At 46.3% G+C, this 18,093-nt stretch overlaps 1 protein-coding gene and 1 non-coding gene across 2 annotated transcripts; both read right to left on the minus strand.

The window, feature by feature from the left end:
• Positions 1-246: 246 nt before the first annotated feature.
• Positions 247-320, minus strand: trnat-agu (transfer RNA threonine (anticodon AGU)). The gene has a single exon. It is a non-coding gene; the product is annotated as a tRNA-Thr (tRNA).
• A 1,240-nt stretch (positions 321-1,560) lies between these two features.
• On the minus strand, positions 1,561-15,976 carry prpf8 (pre-mRNA processing factor 8). The gene is made up of 43 exons (XM_048980835.1): positions 15,777-15,976; positions 14,767-14,910; positions 14,451-14,619; positions 14,163-14,327; positions 13,845-14,063; positions 13,549-13,761; positions 13,337-13,462; positions 13,111-13,216; positions 12,717-12,907; positions 12,481-12,600; positions 12,163-12,352; positions 11,957-12,076; positions 11,690-11,824; positions 11,393-11,522; positions 10,971-11,167; positions 10,615-10,821; positions 10,362-10,525; positions 10,072-10,198; positions 9,791-9,983; positions 9,443-9,630; positions 9,126-9,364; positions 8,840-8,986; positions 8,543-8,753; positions 8,298-8,414; positions 7,947-8,194; positions 7,652-7,831; positions 7,405-7,540; positions 7,154-7,323; positions 6,812-6,941; positions 6,244-6,390; positions 5,980-6,140; positions 5,682-5,873; positions 5,136-5,373; positions 4,813-4,941; positions 4,583-4,696; positions 4,073-4,246; positions 3,769-3,962; positions 3,410-3,649; positions 3,189-3,330; positions 2,905-3,045; positions 2,599-2,738; positions 2,271-2,473; positions 1,561-2,128 (listed from the first exon to the last, which is right to left on the minus strand). Exons 2-43 carry the CDS (start codon positions 14,897-14,899, stop codon positions 1,974-1,976), a joined length of 7,041 nt encoding a protein of 2,346 aa, XP_048836792.1. The 5' UTR covers positions 14,900-14,910; positions 15,777-15,976; the 3' UTR covers positions 1,561-1,973.
• Between the last annotated feature and the right edge of the window lie 2,117 nt (positions 15,977-18,093).

Raw genomic sequence — 18,093 nt, forward strand, 5'->3', positions numbered from 1 at the left:
TCTATCGACGATAAAAAGAAGTTACGTTTCGTGAAACATCAAGCAGTTTAGAGAAATGTGTGTGGTTTTTTCGTTATGGGTTATTCTTGTCTGTCATGCGTATAAAGTTAAACTATGTAAGGTTTTCGAGAAAGGTCACAGCACGTACGATCCCTTGTGTTATGGTATAATGACGAACCAAACTACACTGGAGGCAGAACATTCGGCAAACTTTCTAAATTCGTATTTACTGTTGTATTTAATAAAAGGCACCGCTGGGATTCGAACCCAGGATCTCCTGTTTACTAGACAGGCGCTTTAACCAACTAAGCCACGGCGCCAGGCGGAAGAGCTTTTTGCTCGGAACCCCTATGTTTCCGGCCACTGTATGTATAGTAACTAATTCCAGTTTAATTGGGATGTCCGTTAGTAAATGCATATGCGTAGTATTATTAGATTACTCATGACATTATATACTCTACATTATAGAAAGATAATTCCAGCCTATTTTGGAAATATAACTTAATATCAGAATTGCATGCAATAACAATATTTGTTCGTACACAATATTAAAAATATGTACCCTCTATATTTATGCTCAATAGTCACTTTATTGTACACACCAGCTAATACTGGGTAGGATCCTCTTCACGGAAGTTGTAAGTTCAGAGAAGTATTTCTGCACACCACGTTTGCACTGAACATTCGTTTTTCTACTTGTGACATTCCTGTTAGTTTTAACGAGGCTGGTTATCTTCCACTAACCTCTCCCGTTTTCAGCCACAGTAACACCATCTCTGTCCAGTTTAAATGGCGCTGTATGTGAGAATGCCAGGATGGTGGCTGTTTCTGAGAAACTGCAGGAAACACTTCTGCAACTAATCATACCGTGTTCAAAATCATTTAGATCAGGAATCTTGACTATTACAGTGCCGAGTCTAACCGTAAGTGAACGTCCTGACCTTGGGCAGGAGCAGTTTCACAAAGCAGGATTTCTTACTTAGCCCGATAACTTGTATTTAAGACTGTCTGAGCTACATGAAAACGAAGAAACATGAAGTCCATCTAGCGCAGACTACCTTTAATCTCACAGGTTAAGCAACAAATCCTGTTCCGTGAAAGAGGCTGCTTTGTCTGTACGCTGAATGTTTTATTGCAACCACAGGTTAACAAGCAGCTGTACTTAATAAAATGGAGTAGTTATTCTGTAATACACAGCAGCTAATGATCCTTCATTCTGCATCTTTTAGACCCAGTGTTGCTTGTCTCATCTCCTAATTGCACCGTTTACCTTTTACCCTCAGCACCTTCATTTATGTTCATCTGAAAAATCACGTCTGATGCTTACATAAAAATACGAACTACCTGCCATGCAGTTAAGCAATATCACTTTTTTGTAAACATTTTAGTGAATCATGGAATATAGCTTAAGTTCCTCCAGACTCTTCACCAAAATCCAGGCACTCAACACTGAAGACCTGCCTTTTGTGGAACAACCAAACCAAAAATGTCATATTACACAAAGGTATGCATCTTCCACAAATTTAATCTTGAACTGATCCATTGACCATACACACAAAATATACTTAAAAAATGTCTTTATTGAAACTCAAACCATAGTGTATACCCAACGCTGGATCAAATTGTTCTGTAAAACACAAAATGGCATTTTTACTGTGGGACTTCCACCTGACTAGAGGACTATATTTAAAATCTCCAACCAAAACACAAAGTTGCACTGGCACCAATGAAAAGTACAGTGACTCAATAATGATATACACAAAATATGCTGAAAAGTACAAAGGTATTCCAGAAAACTCAGGGTTCCTGTAAGGGAGAGACACAGGCCACCAAGCTACAAGTCAGGAGCACTACAGACAGTGACACAAAGTTCTGATGGTTCAATTCCCGCAGCAAACTTAAGAGCATCATCGAATTGGTCTGTCAAGGTTTCCAGCTCCTCCAGTCAATCTCGCACCACAGCAGAAGCCGTTTTAAGCGTACATGTCTTCACGGTCCGCGTTGTAGATCTCGCCCTCCTGCAGTGAGGCGAAATTCAGGAAGTGTGAAGGTCGGTGGACCTCATGGTAGAACTCCTTGGGGTTGGAGAGCTGCAGGTCGTACTTCATATTAGGATCATGCCGAACGCCTGTGGAGACAAAAAGAATCAATCACAGTGGAAGCAGGACTACTACACAGAAAAAACAGACCAGAACATGCAGAGCTGTTTGGCTCCCGATACAAGACAACTGTGAACATCACTGATGCTTTTCATGGGAAAGGTTCCTCACCCATGAAGTTGTAGTTCCAGGACACCTGTGCAGGCACCATGAAGAAGCCAAGGAAGCGGTCAGACAGCAGCATCTGCACCCTCTCATAATGTGAGGGCAGGTACCCCTTGGGGTTATTGCCCTTGTCTGTGTTCTGCCTGCCCCACTCGTATCCACTGGGGGTCAGTTTGTAGGCGGTCAGGGTGCAGGAACCAGGAGTGAAACTGGAATGAAAATGAACATAAAGCAGACCGAACAGCCACACATCTGAATGCTGGGCTCAGCAGGAAATGCCATATTATAGAATGTTCTAGTTACTGTAGAAATCATCACTACACAACAGCCATACCTGCAGGTGATAATGATGGTCTTCTCTCCATCCCAGGAGGGATTGTCGGCCATGACCTTGGCATGCGTGGTGACGTCCTGTGGGGACAGCTGCGGGGACTCGTTGGGTTGGGTGTGGATCCAGCCAAGAGGTTCCATTTCCTGGGAAGGCAAGCGTCCGTGAGCCACCAGAAACTACAGCTGATGTAGGCGAGGACCACAGAAGCATCCAGACAAACCACTTTAAATATGCCTGCACCCTACGATTTATACCTAGATACATCCATGCCGGACTATAAGAGCCAGTTCCAGGATACTGGCACCTCACCTTGAGGTACTCATGTTGGGGCAGCTGGTTTGGCAGGTGGACAGTCTGGTGTGTCCCCCACTGAGGCACCATGACGATGCAGCGGATCTCTTTCACCTGGGGGTTATCTGGAGGGCTTGTGCCATACAGATACCCTGCAATCTGCAACCAGATGCACGAACAACAATAAAGCCACCACACAGTACAGGGTGTGTACAGGCGAGATGAAAAGCCAAAATTCTGGAACTCAAAATGGCAGAAGCTTAGGAACGTCAACCAAATGATCTACAGCTCGACGCACAGACCTGAGCACGAAGGTCAGAGATGCAGATGAACTTCTTCAACACATTCTTGGGCAAAATGTACGTGTAGCCGGTCTCCTTGATGTCATCGGACGACACGTAGATGTGGTTTGTCCGCAAATGCAAGTTTGCAGCCGAGATGGCCCTGCGAGAGGAACACGGTCGTGTTTAATGACAAGTGATGGTGCAGAGGACAAGCAGCCATGGCTTAATGTCTGACTCACCGCACTCTCCACTCGGTCTTCGAGGAGAAGGTCTGCGTCTCGTAATTGCTGGTGGTGGAGGTGATGATCTCGTCGCCGTGCTTGTTGACGGTGCGGGTCTGCGTGGCTGTCAGTTGAGACTGCTCTTTGGTCTGCTTCTCGATTTCAGCAATCTGCTGCCGCTGCTGGGATGGAGCTGAGATCTCCATTCCCAGAATGATATCCCTGATCTCTGATTGAGTCAGGGATGCCACATTCACACTGGGGGGTGGGGTGGGGGGGTGAAGGGAGCAGATAAGGCCCAAAGTCATCATCCGTCTTGTTTGTGATGCCATACACAAAACACATGCTTTGTTCCCAAGATAAAAGGTCAGACTTACTTGTTCTTCTTGCCGTAGTCAGCCAAGATGAGATCTTTGAGCTGCACTTCTACCTTGATCCATTCTTCATCAGTTAGAGTGGGCCAGATATGGTGTGGCTCTGTGATGGTGGTCTTGTCGGGCTTCAGGATCACTTTGGCCCGGTCGTTGTTCACGTGGAGGGCCCTCAGGATCAGGATAAGCCGGGAGAATGCCTAAGAGGATCGTCAGCAAACAGTAAGCAAGGCCATTCTGACCAAAAACATGCAAGCATTTCCAACCCACATGTCAACTAACTAAAATAAGTTAGAACATGTCTGATTACAGTATAGGAGGAGATGGTCTTCAGCCAGTCATCGTAGAGATTGAAGAGGACCATCTGAGGCTCAGTAGCTTTCAAGATGAGGTCTCCGAATTTCTCCACCTTCAGACAAGCTTGGAAGGGCAACTGCAGCTCAGAACCCTTGATGACAATGTTGGGGAAATCCAGCAAGTGGACCTGAAAAGCACAAGGCCTTCAAGTCAATGCCAGGAAATTCTCGGCGCCCGTCGACTTCCCAAACTTCATGAAATCACCTTTGAAAAGCAAGGCTGTTACTCTGCACTTTTTAACCATCTACCATACAAGTGGGAAATAACCTTCCTCAGGGATGCTCTGTCAAGGTAAAAGATGCCCTTTAGATTCTGGTAGGGTTTTGTTTAATCTCAGCACAATAACATGATTGCAGCAACACAATAACACTTCCTCATAAATCAACCACTCTTCTCTCCAGCATGGACCTTTGGCCCTCAATAAAACACAGATGCAAATAATCATAAAGTGAGGTCACTTCACCTCCAGAGGGTCCAGCATTCCCTTCCTGGTGACAATGATCTGTTTGGGCTGCTCCTCTACGGGCAGCGAGCGGATGAGAGCTGCCACTTCCTCGGCAGTCTTCCATTTAGCCAGCTGCAGGTGGACATAGAGCAGGAGTGTTAATGCGACCACCAGAGTGCTCCAGCAGGGACAGTAACCCACAGGCCCCCCCCACTTCTACTCCCTCCAGGAGAGAGAGACTCCCACACCTGTCCCAGACGCTTCTGTCCGGCCCAGACAGACGTGTGAATGATCTTCAGGAACAACTGCCCAGTCCTCGGGTTGAAGATGAAAATGGCACCATTGATTGGCTTCGTGGTCAAGTTGCCCTCAAAGGTCTATTAGAGATAAAAACGATATTCCATTGAGGCTTTAGGACAACTCAGGAAATCAATTCATGAGCAGAAAAATCACAAAACAGTACAAAATGCAGAATAAATGCAACAGATACAACCAAGGTTTGGTGGAAGAAGTTATATCTACACTGGAATACTCATGATCCTCTTTTCATTCAGGGACAGTCAGTATTTACCTTGTGGATGGTGACTCTGTAGACATTGGTGTCATCCACAAACCAGATGATCTGGTTGGAGAAAAGCTCTCCATAGTTCTGGGAGGAGAGGTACGGCTCAGTGGGCTCAGAAGAGTAGAGCTGTAGACCCTTCCGGATCCTCTCTCTGAGCACGTACAAGGCGGGGTTGGCCTTCATTATCTTCGCCATCGCTTGCTGAATCAGCGGCTTTGCTCCAGGGAACCAGTTTCCATAGGCGCTGAACCAAAGAGAGAAACCATTTAACTCCTCAAGCCTTTTATTTACAGAGCATTCGGTAAATGTTCCAAATCCAAGGAAGAGCTAAACATCTCGAAGAGGTTGCAGCTGCACTGTACCCATTAGGATTACCAGATTCACGCCACACCTATAGCAAGCAACAGGACAGTAGCTTTTTCCACATACACACAAACCTGGCATAAAAGAACTACATAAATGTGAAAATTAAATGCCTGGACTCAACAGTATATACAGTGCAACAAGTGCTTCAGATTTACACCCTACAACACATTGTATAGAGTACCTCACCTGTGCAAGTTGTAGGCCAGATCAATGGCGATCAGGACCCCGGTGGGTGATGGGTAGATGCTCATGTTGTCGGTGGTGTAGTCTAGAAACTTGGCCCTGGCGTATCTCTCGATGTCATGAGAGTCATAGTCCCCCCATCGCAGCTGGATGTCAATCCAATACTTCTGGGTGGTGGTGCTGTCCATCACATCCCTGCAAAAGAGCAAAGCAGACTCTTGCTGAATGTGTGGGACCTGCAAGCCCGGCAGGCAGGAAGCCAGAGGAGAGCCGGCGATCTGCAGAGCTTCTGCTGACGTACTTCGAGTCCGCAAGCAGAGATGGGCGGGAAACATTCCACTTGTACGAGGCAAAGAGCAGGATATCGGCACAGGAGGAGTTCATCTTGTAGGACTTCCTGGGATGGATGGTCTCCTTCTGCACAGTCTCAATCTCCAGGGCATCTAGCTCTTGGTCAAACACCTGTACAGAACACACACACACACCATTACAACCAGCTAAGCTACTGCTCCAATCGGTCATCCTATCGAAAAGCCCCCCACCCCAAGCATGGATGCCCCTGTACCTGGCAGAGATCCATGACTATGCTCTCGTGAATCTTCTGCCACAAGTGAGCTCTGAAGATCTGGATCAGGGAGATCTTGAGGGTGGGGATTTTGCCATGCATGAAAATGCCGGTAAGATCCAGCTGCACCTGGAAACCCACATACACCTGGAAAGAAGAGAGGGGTCAATGAGCAAGGTCTCTCTCACACACTCACACACTTTATATATTCCTATCATTGTGGGGACTCCATTTCTATGAGCATAACACTAACCCTAACATAATCCTAATCCTTACCCAGTCCTAACCTTAATTGTAAGTAACCAAACAAAATAAAGATTTAACCAAGATATTTACTACTAAGTTTATTTGCACTCAGATGTTTTTTCGTTTAAATATAAAATTGAGGGTTATATTGTGGGGACCTGAAAAATGCCCCCAAAAGCTAAAAACATTCACCACACTGTAGGGACATTTGAGCACCACAATGTGGCAAATATAAACGCACACACACACACACACACACACACACACACACACACACAATACTGGCAATAATACATTGAGATCTGGTTCACTGATGACTTACATTGGCCCTGTTGATCGTAGGCGACCACCAAAGCGTGAATCGTCTGTTGGGAATCTGGTTCAGACCAGATCTCTGTGCATTGGTGAGTTTCTTCCATTTCATAGACTCCTCAAAACCACTGGCCTTTTCCCTGTTAATGGGATGGTGAGTATGACATGAAACATGCCATGACTAAGGTGCACAACAGGGATGCGCTCAGCCGACTCATGGAGCCCTATTCGCATACAGGCAAATTGTGTCATGCTCTGAACAAACAAATCTACTGTCGACACAGTTTCAAAGCAGAATTTGAATATGCATTTGATCACAGGCCAAGGAATATTCTAGAACAAAGTTGCTCACCAGAAGAGACCCTCCCAGGTGGGGAAGTAGGTTCCCTTGAAGAGCGTGTGCTCCAGAATGCCCTCCACCCCTCCCAGGGCCTGGATCATGTCCGTCCGGTAGTTGTTCAGGTTCCAAAGCTTCCCATCATGCCTCTGGTGTGTCCACCAGAAGGGATTTTGTTTCAAAACCTGGGGAGACATCACACCCAGATTAAAATGAGACAGGGGGCTGGTTCAGCTAGTATCAGAACTAGAGGCTCTCTCACGTACCTGATACTGCTTGAAGTCAGTCCGGACCCTCCAGCCTTTGTCATAGGCGAGAGTGTGCCGGTCTTTCTGGAACAGAGTGTTGATACGTGGGATGCCTCTGTCCCACGAATCCTCCAAGTCTTCAAGAGTCAGACGCCTGTACCGCAAAGGATGCACTGTTGACTTTCACCTTAGGACCCATCCGACTTTAAATCTCACAGGCAAGCTCTTTGTTCCTGGAGGTACGAGGAGGGGGGGGGGCAGGTACCTGTTCTGGGCAATGGCCTCCTGCCTCTTCAGCGCATACTCGGCCCAGACCCTCTGCGAGTCGATGAACTCGCTCTCCCAGGGCTGGATGTAGCGATAGAGATTAGGGATCAGCTGGTCCTCCTCATGGCTCATGCCTGAACGGAAGTGGGTGATGCCCACATCCGTCTGCTTGGACCACCTATAGGAGAGCATGCAGGAGTCAGTCAATTCAGAACAATCTGCAGCTTTCAGAGGATCAACCAAACTGCGTTACAGAGGTATCAGTGACAGCGATGAAGGAGAGCAAGCCGCACCTCAGATCCGACTGTGGGATGAGCACATGGCCCATGGACAACATGCCAAGTCCTCCCAGCTCTTTGGGCGTGTAGAAGACCACAGGAGGAAAGCGGCTCGGCATCTTGGAGTTCAGACCGATCTTGATACGCGTCTGAATCTTGTTCTCACATTTGACCAGCAGGTCCAGGAGCTCCTGTGTGTTGACCACAGCCTCACGGAAGTAGGTCATCAGACCAATCAGGGCAGTGTTCCACTTGTTCACAATCTGTTGGATGCAGGGAAGTTCTGTTAACACCAAAACTTTAGAACTCGAACCAATGCACATGCAACGATCCAATTTCAGGAAAGTCCCGAAAGCAGACACCTACCTTGGTGAAGGTGGTGGACCCAGAGGCCATCAGGATCTGTCGAACTCTGTTGTGGAACCTCTGCATGGACTCATCATCCACACGCAGGAAGCACTGAGCTGTTCGCTCTTTGGTGACCTGGGGCACAGTGGTTATAGGGAAACCTACATCAGCAAACTCCAAATAAACCCCATCATTGGCTCAGTGTCACGATGTGCCGGATCTCGATGTGCACAAAGCAAGTTTGGTGGCAAGCCCAGCCCCACCTCATTCTGCAGGTTCCACACCCCGTCCTTGTGGGTGAATTCTTCGTAGCTGGTGCGGCACTTGGGCAAAATGCGGCACTCGAAGCCACACATGTTGAAGAGCAGGTTGGGGTTGTCTTTGCTGTACACTGACACGAAGCTGTTTTCCCACTGCACGGTGGTCACAGAGCGGGGCAGCCGGTTCTTGATGTCCCAAAAGACGGCACGGCCCCTGGAGAAAAAGGCCGCATGCTTAATCTCTCAAGAACATATGCAGCCATTTCTCTGAAGACGGTGAGAGAAGCTGGGAGCACTCACAGGTTGACGTCGTGCTTCATCAGCCTCATCCTGGCATCCCGGGGCCAGCATTTCTTGTTGTTGTAGCCCACAATGTTTTCATTGTTGGGGTCTGGATGCTCAGTGAGGTACCTCTGGATCAAGTCTCTTGCTTCATCTGCAGTAAACCTGAAGAATCGCAAAAACACGCCCGAACAATCAGCAGGTAGAACCAAACAAATGAGCAAAATGAAGTCTGCCTTCTCTAGACTTCACCATGTCATATGGCTGCCCCAAAGGGCCCCCTCTGGGGAGGAAATCTGGTCACCTGAAGAAAATATGGATGCGGTCGATGTAGCGGCAGTACAGGCGGATGGGATGGGCGCTCTCAGTGGCAATATCTTGGAAGCTCAAGAAGTCGTTGGGCATCTGAGGTGGGCCAGCCATTTCACTGGCTCGGTGGAGGCCCAGCACCAGCAGGTCCATCACCAGCCCATAGTACTGCACGATGAAGGAGGCGAACTGCAGTCCCCGGATGATCCCGTACGAGTTGGTGTGGTTCATGTCCTGTGGAAACCAGAAATTTCAGTACAATACCATAACAAACGTCAACCTTACCGTTCACCACAACAGACGGTGGCTGACCTTGTAGTTGATGACCACGTTGTTCTTGGCCGTCATGTAGTCAGCGATGTTGTGATCCACGATGAGACGCAGCAGCCTGTTCAGCAGCGTCAAGTCGATCTTCTCGTACATCTTCTCGTAGCGCGACTCCAGCATCACGTTGCACTCTCCTTCAGCGGTCTCCCACACATCCTGAAGGTTGTTGATTCCTGGAAGAGCAAACAGAGAGGGCCTTCAAACACGGGACATCAGTTGTTAGTTGAGTTTTCATAAACCAGTTATTGATTCCTGCTACAGACAAGCCCATTAGAAAATCTTGCCTTAAAAAAAAAAATTAAAAATCCACGTTCACTGCCGCTGAAACCTCACCTTGACACCACTTGTACACCAGCAGTGGGGGGGGCTCGGTATCTGCTGGCTTGATCCAGGGGGGAAAGAGCCTGCGCTTGTCGGCTTCGTACCACAGGTACTGATCCAGGTACGCATCAGTGATCTTCTCCAGGGGCTCCACATCATATACTGGTACCAGATGACTGTACAGGTCCATGAACTCAATGCCGACCTATGGGATGAGGTGAAATTCAGCGGTGACACATGCACCAGGTGAAGATAAAGCCGTGACGGCCTTCTGAACAGCTTGCTGGGCTCACCTCTTTGAAGGCTCTCTGGGTGAGGAGGTGACGCTTGATTCTGGACAGCGCCTCGTGTGGGTTGTCATAGGCCTGCTCAATCAGACCCAATTCCTCTCTCTGGGACTGGTTCAGCCTGGACTTCACGCTGTAGACGGGGGGGGGGGGGGGGGGGGGGAATTCACATCCAATCCACTGCTGCACAAACGTTATATCTAACCCCTTTGTGTAAACGTACGTCAGCGAATTGCTGCCATTGACTCTATGATATTGGAGGCATATTGGAGCGCCTACAGAAGACAGCAGCCTACCTGTAGGCCTCCTTCAGCCTTTCCAGGGCCAGAATGAGCAGCTTGGTGTCATGCTTGTAGGAGAGCGGAGGGAAGGGGATTGGTGAGAAGCGCCGGCTCTCCAGCCAGTGCACGGTGGTGGTGTAGATAGCCACGGCCTCCTCTGCTGTGATGTAGGGACCATCCTGGAGGAGGGACGCCACAAAGAAATCAAGCATACAACCCCTGCACCCTCAGTGCGCACCATCAAACACACCGTGGATGTAAGGCTCACCTTCAGGTAGTTGTGCTGCCTCTCCTGCTCAGCCTTCAGGTAGAGTCGAGTCAGCCGGCCCAGGTTCTTCTTGCACACCGTCTTGTCAACCGTGGCGCCACGCCTGATTCGCTCCCGGTTGTAATGAGCCGTGTTGGTCCACCAATCAGCTTTCGCTTTGACATAGCGCAGGATCATGTTTTCAATGGGGGTGGGAAGCCCTGGCACCTATAGGATGGTATGAAAAATGAATTTAAAAAAGTCAGATTCTTAAGCTCCACAGTGGTAGTCCGACCTTCCCTTAAAAGGCAGAGATATGCTGGCAGTGTGACTTTCCATGGAAAAGCACGAGCAATGAAAGCTCCTTGTGGACTGACCTTCCATGGAATGTTGGCCTTCCAGCATCTCCAGGATTCACTCAGATGCTGCAGGATTGTCCGGGCCTTGTTCTGCTTGATGCCCTCAGGCATCATGTCCAGGATGTCATGCATGACGGCTGCACGCAGTTCCAGGTCGAAATGAGACTCCACACGCTGCTTTGTGACGGTCTTGGCAACCCCCTTTGAGTGCCGCCCTGTACGAATGACACGATCGTGCTGAGAGACTCCCAAAGACCAGCAGGTCTATGCACACGAACTACAGCTCCAACTCTAAAATGGACTTATGAGTATGAGCAAGTGGATAAACGTCACTTTCGCGGTTTTTGATCAAAGATTAGACCAACAATTAGTCATGTTCCTAGTCTAAGCAAAAACTCTACAAATGTCCAGAGGGTTCTCCAGCATATTCGGTGCTTTACCTTCAAACTGTCTGGCCAGCAGATTTCCCAGCCACCTCTCAAGCAACGGGGTGATACCCCGCATGAAGAAGAGCCAGACTCTCCAGCCTGGAGCCCAGAATCCACATCCCGGACCTTTTCCCACAGGCCCCTGGGGAAATTTTACAGAAGGCTCAAGTATACCATGTAGCAAGCTGGCTAGGACGAAAGCATGCCTGCCGTTTTATAAATAATATGAAAATAATGGCATCAAGAGGCCAGAATCGTCGCGTTGAAGCAGTAAAGTTAGGGTTAACGGTACCAAATAGCCAGACTTACCGTGTTGAAGCGGTAGTAGATGAGATGCTTCAGGTCCTTGCACATGCGGATCTGCCGCATCAGCTTGTATTTGTACCGGTACATTCCAGTCAACTGTCCCACGTGGGCAAAGATGTACTGCAAACCGTCAGCCAGCTACAGCACACGGAGCAGCAAGAGGGGCAGATTAAAACACCCCAAGTCACCGTTCACAGGAAATACGCAGGTCTACCTAGCTGCTCAACCCACCATCGCGGGGTGAGGAAGCTAAAACAGAACACGGCCCACCTGGAAGGCATCGACGTTCCCCAGCCTGTACTGCACATGGCTGTCCACCACCAGCTTGCTGAGACGGAGCACCTCACGACACAAATGGAACGCGTTCCCAAATCTGGACTTCTTACGTTCCTGAAACAAGCACGTCAAAGTAGGCATTGTTAACGGGGCCGTACAACAGCACTGAGCTCAGGCCTTCCTACCCTTAAGCTACAGACCTTTGTTGTGAGGGTCTTCACAGGCTTCAGGTTGAAGTTGTAGTCCAAATGGAGGTAGTTGAGGTTCTTCCTGTGGATGAGCAGGTTGAGCATGTTGTAACCCTGCCGGCACACCTGCAGTCCCACCTCCACCCAGTCCAGCTTTGTTGACTGGAAGAACTTCGTGGCCTTGAAGGAGCGGAACAGGTATCTGGCAAAAGACGAAGCAAGTGCAACTCAAAACAAATTCTTCATTTCACTTCAGAAAAGGTTTTAAATTCACACAAGTTGTCCAAAGGGTACTGCAACTGCGATCTTGTAGCTAAACTAGTCGCAAACCTCTTCTTCTGAGCTTTTGGTGGTCTATGCTTGAGGGCATTGAGCACGTAGTATTTCAGCAGCTTCTGGTAGGAAACCCGCACCTTCACAGGCTGCCCAGCAGGACAGTGCTCACGGTACCTGGCGAACAGAAATAACTACTCATATACTGAAGTCACTGGAAACCTCATACAAAGCGTGTTATTTATTAAAAATAAAAATAAAAAAATACAAAATCGCATAGAGGAGACACTAACCAGTTTTTAATGAGAGGGATGTCAATTGCCCGTCGGGTTCTTCCCGACCTCAGGTTGAAGGGCCGGGGTGCCCAGAGCAGAGCGATGCCATTGGCTGTGTTGTCAGTGTAAAGGGGCGTGTCCTTAAGGAAGGGCTCCACATACTCGGGGAGCTCAAACTCCTCATCATCATCTGGAAGCGGCTCCTGGCTCTGAAAGACAGACAGACATCGTTAGTGGAAACTAGAATTAATTACAGGTTATAGGTACAGAAAATCTAGACAAATTCCTTCTAAGCAAATTACTCTCCAGTCCACACACACACACACATATATATATACACACACACACACACATATATACACACACACACACACACACACACACACATATATATATATATATAAAAACTTACTTTGACTGAGTGTCTGTGGGAGATTGGGTTAATCAGGGGGTCAAAATAGAAGGCTGGCAAATCAGGATCTTCTGTCTTGATGAAGACAACATTAGGAGTGTGATACCTGAAGCAGGAAGCAGAGGAGTGCAGACATGCATCATTGAATTGGTATTTCCCCCTTCAGCAGGCTTAATTCCTTCTGTACGGGCCAATAAGAACGTGCAGTAATGCTGAAGCTGCTCACCATGTGAGATGAACATGGTGCGGCAAGTTGTTGTACAGGTAGGGGAATGCGATCTTGTACTCTGTTCTTATTGGCTGTCGGATGATGATCTTGTTTATGTCATTGAATTCGTTCCAGTCTTCATCCCTGTAAAAAGCCAAACAAGCTAGAGAACAGTGCACACATTTACATCTGACAAAAAATAAATAAATCACAGAACCCAAAAAACTTACTGCAAGTTTATGTCTCTGACAAGAGGCTCAAATTTGGGACCTCCAGGGATGGCCATGTTGAGAGCCTTGGATGTGAAGAAGGCTTTCAGGTCAAACAAGTAGAAATAATTGCGATCAACCAGGTCGGTCAACAGCTGGTTCGCCAGGCGGTAGAGGGTGGACATCATGGGCAGGGAAAACTGCCACCGCCGGTAGGTCGTCCCGTTCACGAACCTGACAGATAGAGAGGCACTTGTGATGCAGGGAGGTAGGCAGAGAGAGAGAGAAGGCATCTCACTCCTGTGCTGTGAACTCACTTTGCATTGTCTTTGAGGGGCTGGTGCTCGTACATCCAGTCCACCACGGACGCATCCTCCTCAGGGTCCAGCTCCATCTGGATGGCCTCTAGAGGCTCCACATCCAGGATGTTGTCGGCATAGTCCAGCGGAGGCTCCTCATCATCAAATGGAGGGAACCTCATTCGCTTGAAGTGTCGCCTATCTCTCTTCTCACGACGCATCATGATCCACATGGACCTAAGGTGAGCCAAAGTCTCGATCAACCAGGACAGAGTTTGTGTTCAGCAATGAACCTTGTGCAACAAAAGATCTGTGCTGAAAAATGAAGGGCCCTACCCCCACTGTGCGATGTAGACCGGCTCAATGACCCATGGGATCTCGTTGACGAAGGAAATTGCTCCGGTGATGTGGTAGAGTACCGGAACATCTCTGATCTGCTCCCAAGGCATCGGCATGTTCTCCAGCAGCTTCAGGACTGCGTGGGGCATGTATTTAAGAGCTCTGGAATAGAAAAAGGAAAACTGCATGAATACAGAATGAATCAATATACCATATATACCTTTACAAGAATTACAGCGCAAAAAGCAACATGCATTAATAAATCATAGAAACTGAGCTGCTTACCCAAGATAAACCCTTTTGTCATGACGGAACTTCCTGTTGGTCATGTCTCCATGGTCCCTGATGATCTTGCGCACATGTTCGGGAGGCATGTCTTCTTTCTGGGCATCCACAAAGCCAAACTTCCGCTTCTCTGAATAGCGCTTTGCCTGCAGCTGCTGCCATTTGCGAGCTAAAGATCAATCAAGCATTAAAGACATTCACTTTAGTAGCAGTAATCCTGTTAAATTATGCTTCATTTTCACCACCCAACTTTTCAAAATTTCTGTCATTAAATTTGCAGGTTACACTCTCCTCCCCAGAACTTATGAAACCCTACCTTTCTCTTGGAGTTTCTCCTCAGACATGTAATCAGGCATCTGGCTTGGGGTGGGAATCCCAGCAGGGATGCCTGGGGGGATTCCCGGAGGCAGCGCTCCAGGTACAGGTCTGTATGGGAATGCAGCTGCCATGGTAGCTGTACCTGCAAGAAGAAATTCTTCACAATCCCAGCAGCAGCACTGTGGGTATCACAGTAAACGTGAACATATACCGCTGGGATTCCTCACGGAAACGCATTTAGATGTTTCCGTACAAAAAAAAAACCAAGAAAATAGATTTTTTTTTTGTAATTCTTCCAAAAGAAAAACGGAAGTTTTCAAAAGGACGAGTCAAATATTTAAAGGTTTTCTTTACTGTCCACAAAAAATACAAATACAGCATTGTCAATAGCAATAAACATCACCCCACTGACCACCTGGACAAAGTTATAACAGCAGAAAAAAAATGCACAGCGTGCAAGACAGAGAAATAACCGAGTATAAAATAGAGGATAGTAAAGTGCAGGGCGTAAAGCGTGATGGACGACAGTGCAATGATTTATAATTCAGCTCAGATGAGACGGAAAGGGTGCTAGAGGACAGTTCATTGTAAAGCCGGACGGCCGCCGAGGGAAATGTGCTGCCGGGGCTAGAGATAAACATCCAAAATTTTGCAAGAAACAGCATACTCCGATAACAAAATTATCAATTTGGCGTTTAACGTACAGATATATAAGCCTGCGTATAAAGAGAAAGTCGGACGGTGTACAGATTCACCCACCGTAATGCGTTTGCCAACTATACGTATTTACAAGGCAATTAAAGTAAACGTAACATCGCAATAACCGATCTCCTAACCCAAAGTGAATTATGTTTGGCTGCCAAACAAAAAACAACAAATCGGTCATTAAGCGATCTGAAGCATAGAAACCATGCTGCTAGTTAGCTAATACAACAGGCCATGTTGTCAGGAAGCACCAATACAGAATTTAGCGCGTTCGTTATCATGTAAACTTCACTGCAGACTCACCTCCTTTACCACAGCAACCGATCTGTATTAAAACTGCCTTTCTCCGTGAAGAATCACAACAGCATTACTTAAACGCACTTGAATCTGGCTCCCTGCTAAAGATGAGCTTTTATCCGAGCTAGCTACTTGCGTAGAATGGCGGACAAAATCGAGCAACGCACGATGTTCGTAGTGATGGCATTCACAAACGAGAGCTGCTACGTTGTAAGCGCTTTCTGCGGATAGGGATACGGGATATTACTACGCAAACGTAAATGGGCGCCTCGATAAAAAGTTCCCGGATGTTAATATGTAACTTTATTTAACAAGTGTGACAGAACGCTAAGCAGCGCTGAGCTTTGCTGCACGATGGTTTGTATGCAGATCTAAATCTTTAACTCGTTTTATTAAGTCCGAACGTTTGTCTAATTTACACGGTTTACAAAACATATCTTAGAAATTTGTAATATGAATGAAAACAATTGTGACACAGAAGTAGCTCAACAAAAGCGTAACACGTTTGTGCGTTGTAATTCTTCATAAACAGGCCTACTTCTAATATATAAATTATCACAAAATGAAATCGTAATGTAAATTTTGATGTAGTTTTGATTGGAGTAGCTAATATTAATATGAGGCCTATTAATGAGGTATGCACAGCAACTTTCTATTATAAAATATTATTTTTCACTTAAGGTTTGTGATTGTTGTACACACACCCAAACATAAACCGTTCCATTCAATCGAGTTTACTACAAATAACCGAAAATTATAGCCATACTGGAAGATTTTTTTATTGAAGTATTTGCATAGAAGTTATGTAGAACATAATACTGACATCTTTACCCCGTCCTGCTAATCACTGATCATACTATACATTAACTCAACATAGTCATGGTCATAAGCATAGAAACCATGCTGCTAGTTAGCTAATACAACAACCATAAACTCCTATATGCCAAAAAATTATAAGATAGGTGAAGAAAATTTAATCTGTTCAAAAGATGTTAGTGTCACATGTATTTCAAGAATTCGGCCTTACAGCTGGTTTTTAAAAGGCCTGCCCAACAGAAACACGCACTCAGCAGCTATAGTACTAATCTATAAAAAGTCAAATAACTATGTACAACACAGTAATACACAGCTCAGCAGAATTCTTCAATTTCTCTGGATTTAGCGGCGACAAAATCCGTAACATTAACCACCACCAGAGGGCGCAAATTTTCCGAATTTAAATTTTGAATAGCTGTGTGTTGTTCGTGGGGTGTTGTAGTGTTTTACTGACGGATTTAATATAAGATTTTTGAACCAGCCAATGTTTTGATAAAAGTTAAGCTCTGAAAAGGTAGCATAGGCTTAAATCTTACTCTCGTTCCCTCGTCAAGGTACTTAACTATTTCAGCAATTATCTATCTGCGCAAAAGGCAAATTAATTTGTTTGATCAAAATTAAAAGTCACAGTCTTTATTTATCATATGCAGTGTATGGAAGCGACATCCGTGCAAGGAAATGCTTGTGGTGAGGTTCAAATAATTGCACATACAATCATAATACAAAACATGGATATGTAATTGGGGAGATGGGGAGAAGAAAAACTAGTAAAAAAAATAAGTAAAATGAGTAAGGGAATAACCCAGGATTAAATAAAGCAGATCTTGTAAAAACAGTAAAAAAAAAAGACCAGCTGGCTATCAATGTAATAAAATGACAAGTGCAATAGTATGTGTTACAGACGCAGTATTTAGTGCAAATATAATAGTGACAAGTAGACTAGCAACAATGACTGGAAATAATATACAGTACTGGGGTGGAGTAGTCTAATGGACTGTGTGTAAAAACCATGCGGAGCCTGGTAGTCCGTGACTCTATGCCTTCTAGACGGTAATCTGATAAAAGCTTGTAGGGTGGATGACTAGAGTCATGTGGTATCTCGAGAGCCTTCTTCAGGCATGGTGAATGGTCTGAATTAAAAAAAAAATGTGTTAGGGTTTGTCACACACTCCAAATTATCCACATCGAGCATAATGTTTTTTTTTTTTTTTTACATTGCGCGTATAATACGAATAAAACGTTCGTTCATATACAATTATATTTTTAAACATGTACATGTGAGGTAGGGTAGTGATCCATTCCTCCATGCCTGGGCTCTGCCTGTGTCGAATACACGTTTTCTCTAGTTATCCTTCTGCCCAGTGCTGACCGTGTCCAAGATAAGATGTTGGTGGCCGAATATTTTAATTGTCACAATGCATTATATTTAATAATTAGCTGCTATTTTGTATAGAAGATTCTGAAGTGAAATTAAATCGCGTGTATGGGTGTAGCCGGGTTTATAAGA

This window comes from Brienomyrus brachyistius, chromosome 17, assembly GCF_023856365.1.
Source record: "Brienomyrus brachyistius isolate T26 chromosome 17, BBRACH_0.4, whole genome shotgun sequence".
NCBI lineage: Eukaryota > Metazoa > Chordata > Actinopteri > Osteoglossiformes > Mormyridae > Brienomyrus > Brienomyrus brachyistius.

Excerpts from the sequence above, each read along its gene's own strand:
- prpf8 (XM_048980835.1), bottom strand. The coding sequence starts at position 14,899 with ATGGCAGCTGCATTCCCATACAGACCTGTACCTGGAGCGCTGCCTCCG. Across the intron at positions 9,365-9,442 it reads ACGTGGTCATCAACTACAAG|GACATGAACCACACCAACTC; the intron begins GTCAGCCACCGT and ends TGGTTTCCACAG. Across the intron at positions 8,195-8,297 it reads GGTCCACCACCTTCACCAAG|ATTGTGAACAAGTGGAACAC; the intron begins GTAGGTGTCTGC and ends TGCATCCAACAG.